Consider the following 21231-nt stretch of genomic DNA (forward strand, 5'->3'; position numbering starts at 1 on the left):
CTCCTCCAATCCCGGATTCTATTTACACATTCCTCAGTCTCATCTCATTACTCCCCTCTCCTCATTCTCCTTCTCATTCCATCGTCTTCTATCTCTCCCTTAATGTCTTCCCGATTTCCCCTCCTCCGTCTTCCTCGATTGGTTCTGTTCGAGGTATTCAAAGCATTGAGTATCGATGAGAAGTAAGTTTACAATATTAACCTAACCTGATTAATTATTTCCCTATTTCCAGAATCAAGCTCTCCCTATGCTCCAAGAAAATCTCCACTCAAATCAATAATGCTCGTTTGTACTCTCAAAAAGTTATAGTCGCTTTAGACTTGTTATACAAAGAAATCAACGTATACTCTGAAAATAAGAAAGATACACTTGAAATCTCCATTCATCCAGATCCCAGAAAAACTCTCAATTCAAGTACTCGACAATTTTTTACCGCATGTTATACCAAAGGGATCACAATATTCTGGGAGAATCATCGAGATGGATATCTATCTGTTATTCGACATATGTCGAAGATGTTTCAATGCAAGTTTTCAATTAGTAAAAACTTCAACAGTGATATATATCAACCAGTAGTTTCTGAGTTGTTTGATCTACAACAGGAATTCAAGACGTTCACTATTGATCTTAATGTATTAAAAGATCTAAAGTTGTGGGACCATATATCCACTAAATTTGGACTAGTTGAGTATCTTAAAATCTCATCCTTTGTTAATTCTGATTTCAAACTAGTTATTACTTCCTGGCCACAAGAAATTATTATAATGAGATCCGATTGGATCACTTTGGATTCTCTTTTGACGTGCACTTGCACTAAAATTACACTCGGAGAATTGGGAAACAAGGATTTTGATGAGATACTCAAGAAGTGGAAAACTGGAGGATTCCCAAAACTCAAACAACTGAAAATCTATAGCATGAGGATCACAAATAATGTAGAACATATTTTGGGAATGAATTTTTGGGAATTATCCAAGAAGGTTATCCAAACTAATGATGGATCAAAGAAAGCAACTATTAACACTGGTTACGGTAGAGTTGAAATGTCTGTAACTCCAGCTGAATAATCACAACTTAATGTACTCTCTCGCCTTCTTCGAAAATTAACTTCGTCATCTATATCAAATCGACTCCATATTAATATTCACTAAATCTGTTCCCCTGCTTTCCACATTCCTTTCCCGCTCCTCTCAATAAAAAAGATATGACGCCTTATCATCTGTTTCCCATTTCTAATGGCCTTATGATTTTTCGCTCCTTTTGTTACTTTTATTATTTATCTTTATTTAATGAAAAGTATGATTTTGAGGTTTTTCTTGCACTCACACCAACACATCGACACCAGGAAACTCAGTCGGTAAATTTCGCCAAGTCCTGGCCCAACTTTGCGTAAATTCCATTTTATTCCTCCGTCATTGTTTTATGCCAGTCGGTTTACGTCGCCTAACGGCGACTAAACCTCCTTGCGATGCAGATGCACCCACGTGATCCATGCGGTCAGGAGCGGCCGGGGCGAGGAAAGAAGAGCCGACGCCTTGCCGACCGTCTCTCCTCCTTTTTCCGCTGTGGATTCCCCTATGCTTTATCAGTGTTTCTGGCTCAGAAGACGTTATTTTGAGAATTTTGAAAAAAGAAAAAGACGGGCATCATTAAGAGAAAATTTCTGATCTTTTGGTCCAACTTTGAAGAAAATCGGTCCAGTAGGAAGGGTGGTAGGATCGGAGACAGATAAATAAACATACAGCCGTTTGCGTTTGTTAATAGTAAAGATTTGCCTTTTTCAATATAGAGGTGTGACTATTCTTCCTAGCTAGTTCTTCGTGATTTTGATGTAGTAACTGGAGTACTGCTCCTTCATCAAACCATAAAGATGTTGTTTTCGGACAAAAAGTCCGCAAGAGGAATCCAACCACCGTCTACAAATTAAAACTACCAATTTGCTACCGGTGCGCTCAAAATTCGACATGAACCTTTTAGCAGTCGTCCGGTATTAGTCACGATAGTCCAGGACGGCGATCAGTGGGTTTTCGAAAAGTTTGAAATCCTCCATCACCGAAAACCACAATTAATTTAATCGTTTGTCATTTCTTTCTTCGATATATGCAATTTCTTAAGGTTTTCTGTTCTAGCTATTCTCATTTTTTTTCTTTTTATATTTTTGCATTATCATCAATCGTTTTTGTTGAGAAAATTGAAAAATTGAGAAAACGAGAAAACCTTTGAAATTTAAGAAGTCTCGTAAGCAGATAAGAAAAACGGATTTATAAATTTCCACGGTTGCTCTTTCGATTTCTACTGTTTGATTTCAATAGCATTGTAAGAAAAGACCCCCTCAAACTCAGGATGTACTGTTTGTGTAATCTACAGATTAAATATAAAGAACTGCGACTATGTCAATCGAATCAATTTAGTGAGAATGAAAACATCAATAAAAAACAAGCTTATATAGGATTTTTGACCATTTTTGATGAGAATTTGAAAAAATGTCGGAAAATTTTGTGAAAAAATAGTGCACATTTTTTGGCTCCGGGCGATCGGGCCGGGCCGGGCCGGGCCGGGCCGATATTCTGCAAGTCTGGATTTTTTCATAGAATAACGTTTGGGTGTCTGTGAGTTCATATTTTTTGAAATTTTTTTTGCGATAAACCAGAATATCGTTTCGTGGCGAGATCACATTGTAAGTAGAGGTTTATAAAATAAACAACGAACTGTTAGTGCGTACAGTACCTTCTTACGCTCGATAATTGTCTTTGCTGCCGTATCCTTAAGGATTAATGGAACTTGTAAGGTGCGTTGGTACTTCCATTGCTCCAAAACCATCTCATTTCCGTGAAAAATAGTAACAAACTTATTTATTGTTAAAGAGCGGCAAATATTATAATATGAAAAAGGTATAGTCGAAAAACCAAAAGTTCAAAAGTTTAGATCAATCAGTAGTGTATACATTACGAGATAGTTTCCCCGAAGGTGAACCTTAGCAGTCTTTGATCCATCATCGGTTCGAATCGTGAGTTGGCCTTCCCATTCATTCGGAACCATTTCTAGAATAGGATCTCCATTCCGTTTGAATTTGGTACTACCGATTTCTAGGTATTTCAGATTAGGTAACCCTCCAGCTTTCCAATGTGTGAGTATATCATCTAACTCCTTGTTTTCCAGATTAGTTTTTGCGATATCAATATAAGAGCATGTGCAGGTGAAGAGAATGTCAAGAGTGAGCCAGGATGAGTTTGACTCGATGATAATTCTCCGTCTTGGCCATGGAGGGAAGGTTGGAATGAAAGTGGAGGGAGGGAGAAAGTTCGTAGATAAAATTTCTAGTCTTTCAACCAATCCCAAATAACTGAAGATGTGATTCAGCCACTTATGATCTACCGTCTCGTGCAGACCAACAGTGATAGTCCCAAATTCCTGTTGTAGATCAAACAATTCAGTTAGTATCGGTTGGAATGATTCTTGTCTCCAACAATACTGTCCTGTTGATATCTTGCATTGAAACATTTTCAATAGATGTCGAATGACAGATAGAAATCCTTCTTCTTGATTCTTCCAGAATGTTTTGATTCCTATTGGGATAGAAACAGCATTTACAGTACAACATGCGATAGAAACTTGTTGAGCATTTGAATTGTGTCTTTTCCCGGAATCTGGATACGTGAAGATTTCACAATTATCTTTGTCATTTCTAGAGAGAACACTGATTTGTTTTCTTAAGTTCAGAACGACTACAACTTTCTGAGAGTACAAACGAGCACTATTGATTTGAGTGGAGATTCTCTTGGAGCAGATGGAGAGTTTGATTCTGGAAATAGAGAATAATTAGTTATGTTGGGTTCAGGCTCGGCTAGTTTTGTGGGCAAAAACTTTAGGGAGTCATCAAAGTGTTTTCAAGTTGTCAAATGAGTGCATTGCACGGTACAGTTGACAACAATTAGTTTGAATAACCATTCTGTCCAACTCCCTCAAGTTCATTCCCAAAATCGTCGTTCCATTATTTGTAATATTGTGACTAAGGATCTTCATGTACTCTAGATTCGGAAATACTCTTCCACTTCCTGAGTATCACATTCAAATCCTTGTTTTCCAGGAGAGACCCCTGGAGTGTAATTCTAGTGCAAGTGCACGTCAAAACATGTTCCAGAGTGAATCAATCCGAATTCATGATACTAACTTCTTGTGGCCATGAAGTGACAACAGGGCTGAAACCAGGATCAGAAATAGAGGAGTCAGAAATTACTGGAAATCTGGTTCCCGTTGTAGATGAAACAACTCAGATATTACTGAATGATAAAAGCTCCAATAAAAACTACTATGAATTGAAATCTTGCATTGAAACATTTTCAATAGATGACGAGTAACCGTTAGAAATCCTTCTCTATCATTCTCCCAGAATTTTTCGATTTTTATATGGTAGGACATCACAGATACAGTAACCCCTTCGATTCGACACTGTTGCAAATGCGGATTGTGGTAAATTCCGATGTTGAAACTCATGGAGATTTCAAATGTATCTTTGTTATTTTTAGAGAGAACTCTGATTTCTTGCTTTGAGATGTCCAGATTGACTATAACTTTTTGAGAGTATAAACGAGCTTTATTGATTTGAGTGGAAACTTTCTTGGAGCAGAAGGAGAGCTTGATTCTGGAAATACGGAGATAGAAGACGAAATAATGAGGAGAAGGGAGTAATAAGCGGAGACTGAGGAGTAGAAGAGTGTAAATAGAATCTGCGGTTGGATGGATGCCTGCGTTTTGTGGCGAGACCTTAGATGCCTACGGGAAGAACAACGAATCGACTGTGTGCACATGTACACCGATCGGCCCGTCATTCTTCTCGTAGACATCGACGACTATTGTGTGGTCTCGCCACGAAACGCAGGTACTCCTCCATTCACAGATTCTATTTACACATCTCATTACTCCCTTCCTCTTCATTCTCAATTCATCGTCTTCTATCTCTGCCCCTATGTCTTCACCATTTCCCCTCCTCCGTCTTCCTGGATTGGTTCTGTGCGAAATATTCAAATCATTGAGTATCGGTGAGAAGTGAGTTAACCTTATCAACCTAATCTGACTAATTCTTTAAATATTTCCAGAATCAAACTCTCCTTCTGCTCCAAGAAAACCTCTACTCAAATCAATAATGCTCAATTCTATTCTCAAAAAGTTATAGTCGATCTGGACATGTTAAGCCACAAAATCAGAGTGTGCTCTAAAAATAACCAAGATATATTTGAAATCTTCACTTATCAAGATTCCGGGAAAAATTTAAATACACATCAATTGCCTATCGAGTGTTGTACCACAGGAATCAAAACATTCTGGAAGAACGATCAAGAAGGATTTCTATCTGTTATTCAACATTTATTGAAAATATTTCGATGCAAGATTTCAATCAGTAATAACTATAATAGTGATTTATATCAGCCAACAATTTCAATGCTGTTTGATCTACAAGTGGAATTCAAGACGCTCACTATTTGCTTTGATGGATCAAAAGATCAAAACTTGTTATGGAATCAGATATCCAGTAATTTTGGACTGGTCGAGTATCTTACATCGTTTTCTAATCCTGGTTTCAACCCAGTTTTCACTTCATGGCCGAGGAACATTAGTTTCATTAGTTCCGAATGGGTTACTCTGGAATCTCTTTTGGCCTGCACGTGCACTACAATTAAACTCGATTGGTCAGATTTCGGAAACAAAGATTTGGATGAGATTCTTAAGAAGTGGAAGACTGGAGGATTTGCGAATCTAAAGCGTCTGGTAATCAGCAGTCAAAATATTAAAAATAATGGAGAACTTATTTTGGGAATGAATCTAATGGAATTAAACGGAAAGGTTATCCAAGCTGATGATGTATTAAAAAAGTCTACTATTCGAATAGACTCCCATATACAGACTACTTTGTATATGCATATAAAATAAGCATTTAACAATAAACATTTTTATTCAATTTTGTTTGCTACCAGATATGTATGCAGCAGCTGACCACATTAGAGATGAAATTCAAATAATGTTTAAATGATATTATTGGGCAGTTCGCCCATCAGTATTATGAGTAAATGCCTAAATTATTGTACACCAGAGAACGAACATCCTCGAAAATCTATAAATCCGTTCTCAAAATCTGTTTCAAAGATTGCAGATTTGCAAGCCAAAAACGAGAAAACTGTTAAAATAGGCCTTACTTATATAACTTTTGAAATTTAAGAAGTCTCATGAGCAGATAAGAAAAAACGGATTTATAGATTTCCACGGTTGCTCTCTCGATTTCTACTTTTTGATTTCAATGGCATTGTAAGAGAAGACCTCGTCAACTCAGGATGTTCTGTTTGTGTAATCTACGGATTGAATAGAACTTCAACTATGTGGAGTCTATCGAATCAATTTAGTAAGAATGATATTTATAAACGTGAATCTTTACTATTAACAAACACCAGATTCTGCGTGTTTGTTTGTATGTCGCCGATCCTACAACCCTCCCTACTGATCCGATTTTCTTCAAAGTTGGACGAAAAAATCAGCAAATTTCCTCTCGAGATGCCCGTTTTTCTTTTCTCAAAATTCTCAAAGTGACGTTTTCTGATCTAGAAACACTGATAAAGAATTGAATAATCGACAGCGGAAAAAGATGATCGGCAAAGCGTCGTCTCTTCTTTACTCGCCCGGCCGGCATTCTTCCCAGCACAGGTAGACCGACAAGTCCCAATAACGGACGAGCGCCGGCTACGCGGCCGCAGATGCGAGTGGCGAACCAATGCTTGCTAAACGACCGCCAACGGGCCAACGTCGGTCCGTTGCCGGCCAGGAAAACCAGAAAAAATGGATTTCCGAAATCCATTTTCAAAATCATTCGAAAGTCGACACGCCAAGGAGCTCTTCTCGGAGCAGTTGCTACTGATGCACAACCTGATCCTCAATACATCGGAAGGATGGATCCAGTTTGTTCATATTGCGAGGCGCTATATTTCAAAGCTAAGTTTGACTTTCAAACGGTGAAGGTCGGTGCGTTTAGGAAATCGATCTGGCAAGTTAGGCAATGTTGACTGTAGTTAATTGGATCGACCCCATGTGGGGACGTGAAAATTGTTTCTCTTCGCCAGATTCTGAAAAAGTAAAGAAGTAAAGAATCGAAATCGTATCAGAAAAGCAGAGATTTTACAATTGTGATTTATCGGAACGGATTGCTCACAGCTAACAAAGAATACCAAAAAGTTAAGAAAAATAATATGATCCAGAAGTTTGAGATAATTCTGAGACCTCGATAGTTTCGGATGCTGTAACAAGTAGAAGGGTGGTGTAGAAAAGGAGGTTTAGCCGCCGTTAGGCGACGTGAACCGACTGGTATATCAACATTTCAAAAAACATTTCAAAAATGTTATAACCAGTGTTAATAGTTGCCTTCTTTGATCCATCATCTGTCTGAATTTCCTTTTCCCGCAATTCCAATGGAGCCATTCCCAAAATAGTCGATCCATTATTTGTAATTCTTTGACTTTCGACACGCAGATGTTTTAGATTCGGTAATCCTCCGGCCTTCCAATTCTTGAGTATCTCATCCAAATCCTTGTTACCTAAATTAGACAGCTCGAGTGTAATTCTAGAGCAAGTGCACGTCAACACAGATTCTAGATTAAACCAATAAGATCTCCAGATATTAATTGTTTTAGACCATGAAGTAAAAACTGGCCTGAAACCAGGATCTGGAACAGATGAGATTTTAAGATCATCAACCAATTCAAGTTTTTTGGATATCTGGTTCCACAACAAGTTATGATCTTTTGATCCTGTAAGGAGAATAGTGAGCTTCTTGAATTCCACTTGCAGATCAAACAACATTGAAATTGTTGGTTGAAATAAATCACTATTATAGTTATTACTGATTGAAATTTTGCATTGAAACATCTTCAGAAGATACCGAATAACAGATAGAAATCCTCCTCGATGATTCTTCCAGAATGTTGTGATTTCAAATGTCTCTTTATTATTTTCAGAGTGAACATTGATTTTTTCGTTTAAGCAGTCCAGAACGACTATAACTTTTTGAGAGTAAAAACGAGCATTATTGATTTGAGTAGACACTTTCTTGGAGCAGAAGGAGAGTTGGATTCTGGAAATACGGGAGAAATTAGTCAGGTTAGATAAATAAAATTAACTCACTTCTCTCCAATATTCAATGATTTGAATACCTCGCCCAGAACCAATCGAGGAAGACGGAGGAGGGGAAGGGAAGGCATTGGCAGAGACTGGTGGGGAGCAATGAGGAGAAACGACAGGGAGTAATGAGATGTGTAAATAGGGGATCTGAGGCTGGAGGAGTGCCTGCGTTTCGTGGCGAGACCACAACAAGTCGTATGGGAAGGATTGATCGGCCCGAGTATTACCGTTGCGCACACAGTCGCTCCGTCATTTTTCCATCTAAGGTCTCGCCACGAAACGCAGGCACTCCTCTCACCGCAGATTCTATGTACACACTTCTTATCCTCAGTCTCATCTCATTACTTCTTTCTCCTCATATCCACTCTATTGTCTTCTATCTCGACCCCAATGTCATCCTCATTTCCCCTCCTCCGTCTTCCTCGATTGGTCCTGTTCGAGGTATTCAAGTCATTGAGTATCGGTGAGAAGTGAGTTAACTATATTAACCTAACATGACTAAGCATTCTTTATTTCCAGAATCAAGCTCTCCTTCTGCTCCAAGAAAATCTCCACTCAAATCTATAACTGTCGTTTGTACTCTCAAAAAGTCATAGTCGATCTGGACATCTTTCACCAAAAAATTGAAGTGTCCTCTGAGAACAACAAAGAGCCATTTGAAATCTCCATTCGGCAAGATCCCAGAAAAACTATCAATTCAAAAACTCAACATATTTTTATCGCATGTTATACTAACGGAATCACAATATTCTGGGAGAATCATCGAGATGGATATCTATCTGTTATTCGACATATATCGAAGATGTTTCAATGCAAGTTTTCAATTAGTAATAATATTCATAGTGATCTATATCAACCAGTAGTTTCTGAGTTGTATGATCTACAACAGGAATTCAAGAAGTTCACTATTGATCTTAATGTATTAAAAGATCTAAAGTTGTGGGACCATATATCCACTAAATTTGGACTAGTTGAGTATCTTAAAATCTCATCCTTTGTTAATTCTGATTTCAAACTAGTTATTACTTCCTGGCCACAAGAACACTATCATGCTGCATAGATTAGAAGATCACAAATTGCTGTGGAATCAGATATCCAGTAAATTTGGACTGGTTGAAGATCTCATAATCTCATCTATTCGAAATCCTGGTTTCAAACCAGTTTTCACTTCATGGCCACAAAATATTAATATTATGGGCTCCGATTGGTTCACTTTAAAATCTATTTTAGCGTGCACTTGCATTACAATTACACTCGAGAATTCTTCTCTGGAAATCAAGGATATGAATGAGATACTCAAAAACTGGAAAGCTGGAGGATTTCCAAATCTAAAGCGTCTGGCGATTAATAGCCTGAGGTTCAAGAATAATGGAGAACAGATTCTGGGAATTAATTGGATGGAATTAAACCGGAAGGTTATACAATCTGATGATGGATCAAAGAAGGCAACGATTAACACTTATCGCGGTCATATTGAAATGTCTGTAACTCCATTTTAATAAACATTAAATATTGAAATGAGTATTCTATAATAAACATTTTCATTTAATTTCGTTAACTCTCTTTCAAAATCAGTAGCAAACACTGCGAGCAGAGCTGTGCGGAAGTACAGACGGAACTGGAATTATTTTCCACGGTATGAAACTGACGACAATAAGTCAAAATATAACTTCGATCATAAAAATTCCAGCGTTTTACTTATCTGTTATCGAGGACCTAAAAAAGCAGCTAAATTTGACACACGGATGTCAGAAATGAAGGCTCTTTCACTGATACTAGATAAGTAATCAGATTTCAATCGGTTTTGGAAATCCCAGCCGATTTCTTTCTAACAATTTAGGTCTCGACCCGTAAGTCCATCTCGAATCGGTATGCTTCCCTAGTTAGAGGATGACTAGTATTTGTGATCTTTCTCCTTCCAATAGTGGTAACAAATGATAAATTTTCATCCATTTAACTTCATTTACAATCATATCAAAGTTCAGATTATTGATACAGTATACCCTTCGATTTGAGACGGATGGAGGCTGCTCTCTCTACGGATTTCAGTTGTTTGAGAGAGAATTGTGGAGTCAAAAATGGGCCGAAAAACGGGAAAAATGCAAACGCGCCCTTTTGGACAAGGCGGCAAAGTGGATATTTGAAATTGTTGACACTCACTTTCGACGATTTCAGCTCTAAAAAGCAGTTTTAAGCAGTTTTTGTTTATGTTTTTATGTTTGCTTCTGATTTTCAAAGAGAGCAAACAAAATTTAATAAAAATGTTTATTATAGAAATATCATACCAATAAGTGATGTTTATTAAAATGGAGTCACAAACATTTCAATTCTACCGTAATCAGTGTTAATAGTTGCCTTCTTTGATCCATCATTAGTGTGGAGCGTGGGCTCTAGCGGGCGCCGGTGGGCCCACCCAACTCCGGGGAGTTAAGTATGACTGTCTGTTTGTGTTTGTAACAAGGTGATAAGCAATGCAAGCGGACAACAGTACACAGTTTAAACCAGACTTGTCGAAAATCGGGCCGGCCCGAAAAAAAAAAAATTTTTTTTCAAAATTTTTCCTGATTTCAAAAATGGGAACCCGTTTTTACGAAATTTTATTTGAAATTTTTCGAAAAAATAGAGTAAAAATGCTTAAATTATCATACATATTCACATTTTTCCTAAAATTTCAAAAAATTTCCAGAAAAAAAAATCAAAAACACAAATAGTTTCGAAAGAGCCGGGCCGTGTCTGGTTTAAACGAATCCCAATTTATTGAAAGGAATTTAAGGAAAAATTTAACGAAAGGGTGGTCCGATGGAGCGGCCGAAGTGATGTTTCGGGATTGAAATATATTGGGAGAATCGACTGTGTGCACATGTACACCGATCGGCCCGTCATTCTTCTCGTAGACATCGACGACTATTGTGTGGTCTATTTACACACGCATACTCCTCAGTCTATTCTCATTACTCCCTTCCTCTTCATTCTCAATTCATCGTCTTCTATCTCTGCCCCTATGTCTTCTCCCTTTCCCCTCCTCCGTCTTCCTGGAGTAGTTCTGTGTGAGGTATTCAAATCATTGAATATTGGTGAGAAGTGAGTTAATCTTATTAATGTGACATGGCTAATTTCCTTCCGTACTTCCAGAATCAAACTCTCCTTCTGCTCCAAGAAAACCTCTACTCAAATCAATAATGCTCAATTCTATTCTCAAAAAGTTGTAGTCGATCTGGACATGTTAAGCCACAAAATCAGAGTGTGCTCTAAAAATAACCAAGATATATATGAAATCTTCACTTATCAAGATTCCGGGAAAAATTTAAATACACATCAATTGCCTATCGAGTGTTGTACCACAGGAATCAAAACATTCTGGAAGAATCAACAAGAAGGATTTCTATCTGTTATTCAACATTTATTGAAAATATTTCGATGCAAGATTTCAATCAGTAATAACTATGATAGTGATTTATATCAACCAACAATTTCAATGTTGTTTGATCGACAAGTGGAATTCAAGAAGCTCACTATTTGCCTTGATGGATCTAAAGATCAAAACTTGTTATGGAATCAGATATCCAGTAATTTTGGACTGGTCGAGTATCTTACAATCGTATCGCTTTCTAATCCTGGTTTCAACCCAGTTTTCACTTCATGGCCAAGGAACATTAGTATCATTAGTTCCGAATGGGTTACTCTGGAATCTCTTTTGACGTGCACGTGCACTACAATTAAACTCGATTGGTCAGATTTCGGAAACAAAGATTTGGATGAGATTCTTAAGAAGTGGAAGACTGGAGGATTTTCGAATCTAAAGCGTCTGGTAATTAGCAGTCAAAATATTAAAAATAATGGAGAACTTATTTTGGGAATGAATCTAATGGAATTAAACGGAAAGGTTATTCAATCTGATGATGTATTAAAAAAGTCTACTATTGGAATAGACTCCCATATACAGACTACTTTGTATATGCATATAAAATAAGCATTTAACAATAAACATTTTTATTCAATTTTGTTTGCTACCAGATATGTATGCAGCAGCTGACCACATTAGAGATGAAATTCAAATAATCTTTAAATAATATTATTTCGTGTCCGGAGTCGAACCAAGTCAACGTTGCTTGCAGCCGACGTTTCACGGGTTTGGCCGACCACCTCCTCCTTTTCACTTATCAAAATTGGCTTGAAATTCTGGTTTTCAGATTAATTTTAGTAATAGGAATGATATTTATTAACGTGAATAAATCCACTTTTGAAAAAAATTTCAAAAAATTTGATAACCTGTTGAGAGGGCAGCGAAATAGCGGTCGGAGAGTAGCCGCCTCTCAAAAAAAAAGAAGTAAAGAGTCATCCCAAAATAAAGTGTAAACGGTCTGAATTGTGAGTAAAGCGGATAAGCGGTGTAAGTATTAACGCGAGTTTATCAGTGACCCATTTATTAGACCTTCTCTTCTCGGAAATCTCCTCGAAGTACAACAAATGGATAGAAAAGGTAATTTAAGGTAAATTTGGAGAGCGTCGTGTCCAGAGGAGCAAGAAGAGGCGACGATAAGGACGACGGACGCGGCGGGAAAAAGAGACTTGAAGTCCCAAAAGCCGGAGAAAGAATATTTTTAGCCTAACTCTAGCGCGATCAGATGGCACAGATAAGATAGTGCAAACATCTGTCCACCTCAACAACTCTCTCTCGGCGGGACGTACGCGGAAAACCGTACCGAATAACGAGACGAACTACTCTGGCCTAAAAAGATTAGACTGAGCAACGTGTGTCGCGGACACGCGACGCGACCGCGCGCGTGTGACGACATTCGCGTCACACGGCGAGATAGTGTTGGGTTTATTGGAGCGCTTTTGCTGAGTTTGGGGTTTTTTGGAGGGAAATTTAAATTAGAATAATTTATAATAATTTGGAATAATTTGGAATAAACCATATAAGTGGAATAACGATGATAATAGTAATATCATTAATGATCAGATAGAATAAGAGGTTTATAAAAAGGCTCCGATGGTCCTAGTTTTGCGGGGAAAACCAGTGGGGACCGTCGGATTGCCTTTGGTAGCCAAGTAAGGGGGTAACCAAAGGGAGACCCTTTGGCTACATAACCAGTGTTAATAGTTGCCTTCTTTGATCCATCTTCTGTCGGAATTTCCTTTTCCCGCAATTCCAGTGGAGCTTTAATTGCGCGGAACGCCGTTGCCACACCGCAGTGGTTCCCCCAAATATCCCTCGAACTGCCCAATGATAGCGCAGTTTGCCCATCAGTTATATGAGTAAATGCCTAGCTTATTGTACACTAGAGATTGAAAGAACATCCTCGAAAATCTATAAACCCGTTCTCAAAATTTGCTTTAAAGATTGCAGATGTGTAATCCAAAAACGAGAAAATGGTTGAATTTGGCCTTACTTAAAACATTTGAACTCGTAAGGAGATTCAAAAAACGGATTTATAAATTTCCACGGTTGCTCTCTCAACTTCTACTGTTTGATTTCAAATATAGACGCACTGCAATCCTAACGCTGAGGTCCGTGGGGTATGGGGGATTGATAGTGCGGGTACAACTGACCCAGTCACACTTATTTTCCAATGAGATTGAGACTGAGGAGTAGAAGAGTGTCAATAGAATCTTGGATTGGAGGAGTGCCTGTGTTTCGTGGCGAGACCAGAACAAGTCTCATGGGAAATATAACGGAGTCACTGTGCGCGCAATGGTAGTACTGGGGGGGGGGGGGGGGGGGTCTATCGATCCGTCATTCTTCCCATAGACCATCACAGAACGACAGATGGTGTGGTCTCGCCACGAAACGCAGACGCTTCTTCAATCTCAGATTCTATTTACACTCTTCTACTCCTCAGTCTCATCTCATTACTCCTCTTCTCCTTATTTTCCGTCTCATTCCATCGACTTCTATCTCTCCCTTAATGTCTTCCCGATTTCCCCTCCTCCGTCTTCCTCGATTGGTCTTATGCGAGGTATTCAAATCATTGAGTTTCGGTGAGAAGTGAGTATTCCTATCTAACCTAACCTGACTAATTATTCTCTATTTCCAGAATCAAGCTCTCCCTCTGCTCCAAGAAAATCTCCACTCAAATCAATAATGGTCGTTTGTACTCTCAAAAGGTTATAGTCGCTTTGGACTTGTTATACAAAGAAATCAGCGTTCACTCTGAAAATAACAAAGATACACTCAAAATCTTCATTCGTCCAGATCCCAGAAAAACTCTCAATTCAAGTACTCGACTTTTTTTCACCGCATGTTATGCCAAAAGAATCACAATATTCTGGGAGAATCATCGAGATGGATATCTATCTGTTATTCGACATATATTGAAGATGTTTCAATGCAAGATTTCAATTAGTGATAACTATCATAGTGATATATATCAACCAACAATTTCAATGTTGTTTGATCTACAACAGGAATTCAAGACGCTCACTATTGATCTTAATGTATTAGATCGAAAGTTGTGGGACCATATATCCACTAAATTTGGACTGGTTGAGTATCTTAAAATCATATCCTTTGTTAATCCTAAATTCAAACTAGTTATTACTTCATGGCCACAAGAAATTCTTATAATGAGATCCGATTGGATGTCTCTGGAATCTCTTTTGACGTGCACTTGCACTACAATTACACTCGGAGATTTGGGAAACAAGGATTTGGATGAGGTACTCAAGAAGTGGAAAGCTGGAGGATTTCCAAAATTCAAACGTCTGAAAATCTATAGCATCACAGATAATGGAACGACGATTTTGGGAATGAATTTGAGGGAGTTAGACGGGATGGTTATCCAAACTGATAACGGATCAAAGAAGGCAACGATTAATACCAGTTTCCGTTACGGTAGAATTGAAATGTCTGTAACTCCATTTGAATAAACATCACTTATTGGTATGATAATTCTATAATAAACATGTTTATCCAATTTCGTTATTTCTCTTTTAAAATCAGTAGCAAACACTGCGGGATATATTTTTTAGAATCGACTAGAAGAACTACTTTCATTCCAATATTCCGTCCAAGACAGAGAACTCACATCAAGACAAACTCCTCATGCAAAGCTATCAGATTTCTCCAAAAACCGAAACTTATCCCAAATTTATCCATTTTTGGGGGATTTTTACAACAAAATTAGACAGAAATTGTCACAATGGCATTTTGTTCCTTCTTCCGTCTTCCGCCATTTCAAAAACCGCATTCCGCTCAACTCTGCTCCTGTTACGCAAGAGATTATCTAAGCCAACGCTCGAAAAAGGATTTAGTCTTCGTGTTTTGTTTTTTGATTGCAACTACATTAAAGAGTTGAAGTGTATAAACAGAACCTGGAATTGAATGAGTGTCTGCGTTTCGTGGCGAGACCACACCATCTGTCGGAGATGTGTATGGGAAAAATGGCGGATCGATCGACCCCAGACTACCTTTGCGCAAACAGTTAATTCTTTATTCTTCCCATACGACTGCCGTGTGGTCTCGCCACGAAACGCAGGCACTCCTCCAATCTCAGATCCCCTATTTACACATCTCATTACTCCCTGTCGTTTCTCCTCATCCCTCCCCACCCGTCTCTGTCGATGCCTCCATTTCCCCTCCTCCGTCTTCCTCGATTGGTCCTTTTCAAAGTATTCAAATCGTTGAATATCGAAGAAAAGTAAGTATATCTAACCTAGCCTAACCTGACTAATTATTCTCTATTTCCAGAATCAAGCTCTCCCTCTGCTCCAAGAAAACCGTCACTCAAATCAATATTGCTCGTTTGTACTCTCAAAAAGTTATAGTCATTCTGGACATCTTAAGCCAAAAGATTGAAGTTCACTCCACAAATAGCAAAGAAAGAATTCATATCTTCAATAGCTCCGACACCAGAACAAACATCCATCGGAATGTTCGACAGTATCAAATTGGAGGGCGTACTGTACCTGTGGTCTTCAGTTTCAAAAGTATCCAAATTTTCTGGAAGAATAATCGAGAAGAATTTCTAAATGTTACTCAACATCTATTGAAGATATTTCAATGCAAGATTTCAACTGAGAGTAATTGTTATTATAGTGATTTATATCGACCAATAATTTTTGAGTTGTTTGATCAACAACTGGAATTTGAAACGATCACTATTCCCCTTAATGGATCAGAAGATGAAACCTTGTGGAATCAGCTATCCAGTAATTTAGGACTGGTTGAGAATCTTAAAATCGTATCAGTTGATAATCCTGGTTTCAGACCAGTTTTCCCTTCATGGCCACAAAATATTATTATCTTTGGCTCCGCTTGGTTCACTCTGGAGTATCTTTTGGCGTGCACTTGCACTATCATTATTCTCGGGGCGTCGCATTTTGGAAACAAGGATTTGGAGGAGACACTCAAAAAATGGAAAACTGGAGGATTTCCGAATCTAGAATATCTAAGCGTCTATAGTCGAGGTATCACAAATAATGGAACGACTATTTTGGGAATGAATCCATCGGAACTGCAGGGAATGGTTATCCGAACTGATGATGGATCAAAGAAGGCAACTATTAACACTGATTACGGTAGACTTGAAATTTTTGTGACACTATTTTAATAACCATTACATTACATACTGATATGAGAATTCTATAATAAACATTTTATTCTTCGAAAAACGTGTAGCTCGACAGAATTTCAGAACAGCCGTGGTATTCCGAAGTCGATCCTTTATTTTCCCATAGACATCGACAAAACCTCTGCGATGAGGTCCCGCCACGAAATTCTAGAAATGCAGGTACCTGTTTCAGAATCTCAACGGCTTTGGCTCTCTGTAGTCCACATTGGATACCTTCAAATTAGGTCTAGATCATTGTTCCTTGTTGTCCTGGAACCTCGTTTGATGGCTTCTAGATCTCCGTTCTATTCGTTTGGTTCTGGTGGTCCTCCGGCTCCGACTCCTCTAGACTCTATCTAGTCTTACTTATTACATCTGAAACTTAAGAAGTCTCTTAAGCAGATAAGAAAAACGGATTTATCAATTTCCACGGTTGCTCTCTTGATTTCTACTGTTTGATTTCAATGACATTGCAAGAAAAGACCTCGTCAACTGAGGATTGTTTGTGTAATCTACAGATTAAATAAAACTTCATCTATGTGGAGTCTATCGAATTAATTTAGTAAGAATGAAAAAAAAATTGTATAGGATTTTTGACCATTTTTGATGAGAATTTGAAAAAATGTCGAAAAATTTTGTGAAAACATAGTGCACATTTTTTGGCTTTTTTTGACCGGGACGACGGGCCGAGCCGGGCCGATATTTTGCAAGTCTTGACTAAGGACAACTCTGATTTTCTCAAAGAATAACGTTTGGGTGTCTGTGAGTTCCTTTATTTTTCGAAATGTTTTTTGCGATAAACCAGAATATCGTTTCATGGAGAGATCACATCGTAATCGACAAGTAGAGGTTTATCGGAAAACGACAAACTACCTTCTTACGCTTTATAATTGTCTCTGCTACCGTATCCTAAACTTCCATTGCTCCAAAACCATCTCATTTCCGTAAAAAATAGTAACAAACTTATTTATTGCTAGAGAGCGGCAAAACATTATAATATGAAAAAGGTATAGTCGAAAAACCAAAAGTTCAAAAGTTTAGACCTATCAGTAGTGTATCCATTACGAGATAGTTTCCCCGAATGTGAACCTCAGCAGTCTTTGATCCATCATCGGTTCGAATCGTGGTTTGGTCTTCCCATTCATTTGGAACCATTCCCAGAATAGGATCTCCATTCCGTTTGAATTTGGTACTACCGATTTCTAGGTATTTCAGATTCGGTAACCCTCCAGCTTTCCAATGTGTGAGTATCTCATCCAACTCTTTGTTTTCCAGATTAGTATTGGCGATATCAATATAAGAACATGTGCAGGTGAAGAGAGTGTCCAGAGTGAGCCACGGGGAGTTTGGCTTGATGATAATTCTCTGTCTTGGCCATGGAGGGAAAATTGGAATAAAAGAGGATGGAGGGAGAAAGTTCGTAGATAAAATTTCTAGTCTTTCAACCAATCCCAAATAACTGAAGATGCGATTCAGCAAATTGTGATCTACAGTCTCGTGCAGACCAACAGTGATAGTCCCAAATTCCTGTTGTAGATCAAACAATTCAGTTAGTATCGGTTGGAATAATTCTTGTCTCCAACAATACTGTCCTGTTGATATCTTGCATTGAAACATTTTCAATAGATGTCGAATGACAGATAGAAATCCTTCTTCTTGATTCTTCCAGAATGTTTTGATTCCTATTGGGATAGAAACAGCATTTACAGTACAACATGCGATAGAAACTTGTTGAGCACTTGAATTGTGTCTTTTCCAGGAATCTGGATACGTGAAGATTTCACAATTATCTTTGTCATTTCTAGAGAGAACACTGATTTGTTTTCTTAAGTTCAGAACGACTACAACTTTTTGAGAGTTAAGTATTCAAATTTGAAAATAGTTTTGGAAATCTCAGCCGATTTCCTTTCTAAACATCAAGGTCTCGATCTCTACTCGGAATCCTTCCATAGCGAGAGGGTGGCTGGTATTAAGAATTGTTCTCTTTTCTAGTCATTACATCTGATAACAGATTATACATATTCATTTACTTAACTTCACTTACATCCATGTTAAAATTTGGATTATTGGTACAGTACACCCTTCGATTCGAAACTCTCGCCGGATTACAGCTAATTGAGAGTAAAACTGAGCATTGTTGAGTAGAAATGTTGTGTATGACTGCCGACTAATACTGGACCGAAGTGTAGAGAGTACAAGTCGGAGTAGAAAACCTTGTTTATTCAGAAAGAGATTAGAACAATTCTATGTTATCTTTCCCATAGGCTTATTGTGGTCTCGCCACGAAACGCAGGCACTCCTCCAATCCCACATTTTATTTACACACTCCTCAGTCTCAGTCTCATTACTCCCTTTCTCCTCATACTCTATTCATTGTCTTCTATCTCTGTCCCAATGTCTTCCCCATTTCCCCTCCTCCGTCTACCTCGATTGGTCCTATTCGATGTATTCAAATCATTGGATATCGACGAGAAGTGAGTTAATATTAATAACTAAATCTGACTAATTCCTCCCTTATTTCCAGAATCCAACTCTCCATCTGCTCCAAGAAAATCTCCACGGAAATCAATAATGCACGTTTTTACTCTCAAAAAGTTATAGTCGATCTGGACATTTTAAGAAAAAAAATCAGAGTTCACTCGGAAAATATCAAGGATGCATTTGACATCTTCAACTGTTACGACAACGGAGAAAGCAACAAGCCGTATATCAAACAGTATAGAATCGAAGGGCATACTGTACCTGTGATCTCCTACACCACAGGAATGGATACATTCTGGAAAAATTATCGAGAAGGATTTCTATCTGTCACTCAGCATCTATTGAAGATGTTTCAATGCAAGATTTCAGCTGATATAAGTATCTATCATAGTGATTCATTACAACCAATAATTTCTGAGTTGTTTGATCTGCAAGTGGAATTCAAGACGGTTACTATTAACCTTAAAGGATCAGAGGATGAAAACTTGTTGTGGAACCAGATATCCAATAATTTAGAATTGGTTGAAGATCTTATCATCTCGTCTAGTTTTTATCATAGCTTTAGACCAGTTTTCACTTCATGGTCACAGAATATTTGTATCTGGAATTCCTCTTGGTTCACTTTGGAATATCTTTTGACGTGCACTTGCACTACAATTACACTCGGCTGGTCTCGCTTGGGAAACAAGGATTTAGATGTGGTACTCAAAAATTGGAAGGCTGGAGGGTTTCTTAATCTAGACCGTCTGACGATTGATAGCATGTGGTTCACGAATGATGAAGTACTGATTTTGGATATGAACTTCAGGGAATTAAACGGAATGGTTATTCAGACGGATGACGGATCAAAGAAAGCAACTGTAAACACTGGTTACGGTAGAATTGAAATGTCTGTGACACTATTTCAATAAACAAAACTTTACATTGTCAAATTATGAATTTTTAAATAAACATTTTTATCCAAATTGTTAGCCCTCTTTGAAAATCAGGATGCATTGCCAACAGAGTAAAGATAAGTAAAGAAGAAAGTAAAATGTGTTTGAACGGTATGAAACTGACGGCAATTAGAACAAGTTAATAAGTTGTATCAGAAATATAACAATAATAGAGGAGCATGCGCCTCTATTTTTTGAAATTAGTTTGCAGGTGTGTCTCTATTGCAGTTTTTAGAGTATATAAACCTCAACGTAAAACCCTAGTCGCGTACCTTAATTATTCATGTTTCCATTATATGAATTCCTTCTTGTATGACTGTTCAAACCTTGAATCCATGCCAATTGAAAAATGGAAATCAGCAAAATAAACCAAAAGTTTTCCACCGCAATTGATAAAGGATCAAAAGGTCTTTTAGAGGCGATAACGCATCAAAAAACCAGTTTTTGGCAAGCGAAGGCTGATATTGAACGATGGGGACCTGAAGCATGGAATCAAAAGACCAGAGCGACTATAACTTTTTGAGAGTACAGAAGGACAATGATGATTTGAGTGGAGATTTCCTTGGAGCAGGAAGGTTCACAGAACACTTTTGGGATCACCGCCTCCCGGAGCTCACATAGAATGGCCTCATAATCTGAAACACTCCATTGGCCATCTCGCTTAACATCAGCTCATCAGGCTCCGCCCCCGCACATTCGAAGGTTTCTCCTCTTTTTTCCGAACTCAGGTCATGTATCTCTACTCACTATTAATCATAAATCTGTGTTCTCTTATATTATTATTAGTTAGGTTTGTACCTTGACAATATATTTATAATTTACAAAAAATATTCATGTCCCTGGTACCTGTGGTCCTGTAAAAGTCGCAACTTCCGACTACAGTGAGTCAAATTCAGCTGCTTTTTCAGGTGTCCACTAGTACCAGATAAGGGATTTTTATGCTCGAAGGATAGTTATACCTAATTAACTTATCGGCGTCAGTTTCATACTGTCTCAAACGAATTTCATTTTTGTCTTTACTCCCACACAGACTTTTCTTGAAGTGCTTGCTGATTTTTGAAGATAGATAACAATACTGAACAAAAGTTTTATTATAGAATTAT

The 21231-nt window shown here is 38.0% G+C and overlaps 9 protein-coding genes across 9 annotated transcripts; 6 read left to right on the forward strand and 3 right to left on the reverse strand.

Moving 5' to 3' along the window:
* Nucleotides 1-102: 102 nt before the first annotated feature.
* Nucleotides 103-1067, forward strand: GCK72_003124 (uncharacterized protein; the record flags this gene model as incomplete). The annotated part of the gene is made up of 2 exons (XM_053723829.1): nucleotides 103-182; nucleotides 233-1067. 2 exons carry the CDS (start codon nucleotides 103-105, stop codon nucleotides 1065-1067), a joined length of 915 nt encoding a protein of 304 aa, XP_053592474.1.
* Nucleotides 1068-2913: 1846 nt separating this feature from the next.
* GCK72_003125 (uncharacterized protein) lies at nucleotides 2914-4023 on the reverse strand (the record flags this gene model as incomplete). The annotated part of the gene is made up of 2 exons (XM_053723830.1): nucleotides 2914-3802; nucleotides 3920-4023. The coding sequence occupies 2 exons, from the start codon at nucleotides 4021-4023 to the stop codon at nucleotides 2914-2916; spliced, it is 993 nt and encodes a 330-aa protein (XP_053592475.1).
* A 943-nt stretch (nucleotides 4024-4966) lies between these two features.
* Nucleotides 4967-5928, forward strand: GCK72_003126 (uncharacterized protein; the record flags this gene model as incomplete). Its single annotated transcript, XM_003097049.2, has 2 exons — nucleotides 4967-5046; nucleotides 5097-5928. The coding sequence occupies 2 exons, from the start codon at nucleotides 4967-4969 to the stop codon at nucleotides 5926-5928; spliced, it is 912 nt and encodes a 303-aa protein (XP_003097097.2).
* Nucleotides 5929-7326: 1398 nt separating this feature from the next.
* Nucleotides 7327-8240, reverse strand: GCK72_003127 (uncharacterized protein; the record flags this gene model as incomplete). The annotated part of the gene is made up of 2 exons (XM_003096977.2): nucleotides 7327-8113; nucleotides 8164-8240. The coding sequence occupies 2 exons, from the start codon at nucleotides 8238-8240 to the stop codon at nucleotides 7327-7329; spliced, it is 864 nt and encodes a 287-aa protein (XP_003097025.2).
* A 310-nt stretch (nucleotides 8241-8550) lies between these two features.
* On the forward strand, nucleotides 8551-9659 carry GCK72_003128 (uncharacterized protein; the record flags this gene model as incomplete). Its single annotated transcript, XM_053723831.1, has 3 exons — nucleotides 8551-8630; nucleotides 8680-9079; nucleotides 9252-9659. The coding sequence occupies 3 exons, from the start codon at nucleotides 8551-8553 to the stop codon at nucleotides 9657-9659; spliced, it is 888 nt and encodes a 295-aa protein (XP_053592476.1).
* Nucleotides 9660-11635: 1976 nt separating this feature from the next.
* Nucleotides 11636-12130, forward strand: GCK72_003129 (uncharacterized protein; the record flags this gene model as incomplete). The annotated part of the gene is made up of 1 exon (XM_053723832.1): nucleotides 11636-12130. The coding sequence occupies one exon, from the start codon at nucleotides 11636-11638 to the stop codon at nucleotides 12128-12130; it is 495 nt and encodes a 164-aa protein (XP_053592477.1).
* Nucleotides 12131-15723: 3593 nt separating this feature from the next.
* Nucleotides 15724-17072, forward strand: GCK72_003130 (uncharacterized protein; the record flags this gene model as incomplete). The annotated part of the gene is made up of 3 exons (XM_053723833.1): nucleotides 15724-15800; nucleotides 15851-16680; nucleotides 16906-17072. 3 exons carry the CDS (start codon nucleotides 15724-15726, stop codon nucleotides 17070-17072), a joined length of 1074 nt encoding a protein of 357 aa, XP_053592478.1.
* Nucleotides 17073-17741: 669 nt separating this feature from the next.
* Nucleotides 17742-18329, reverse strand: GCK72_003131 (uncharacterized protein; the record flags this gene model as incomplete). The annotated part of the gene is made up of 1 exon (XM_053723834.1): nucleotides 17742-18329. The coding sequence occupies one exon, from the start codon at nucleotides 18327-18329 to the stop codon at nucleotides 17742-17744; it is 588 nt and encodes a 195-aa protein (XP_053592479.1).
* Nucleotides 18330-19106: 777 nt separating this feature from the next.
* On the forward strand, nucleotides 19107-20104 carry GCK72_003132 (uncharacterized protein; the record flags this gene model as incomplete). The annotated part of the gene is made up of 2 exons (XM_003097008.2): nucleotides 19107-19186; nucleotides 19237-20104. The coding sequence occupies 2 exons, from the start codon at nucleotides 19107-19109 to the stop codon at nucleotides 20102-20104; spliced, it is 948 nt and encodes a 315-aa protein (XP_003097056.2).
* Between the last annotated feature and the right edge of the window lie 1127 nt (nucleotides 20105-21231).

The sequence above is a fragment of the Caenorhabditis remanei genome, chromosome I (genome assembly GCF_010183535.1).
Source record: "Caenorhabditis remanei strain PX506 chromosome I, whole genome shotgun sequence".
Lineage (NCBI taxonomy): Eukaryota > Metazoa > Nematoda > Chromadorea > Rhabditida > Rhabditidae > Caenorhabditis > Caenorhabditis remanei.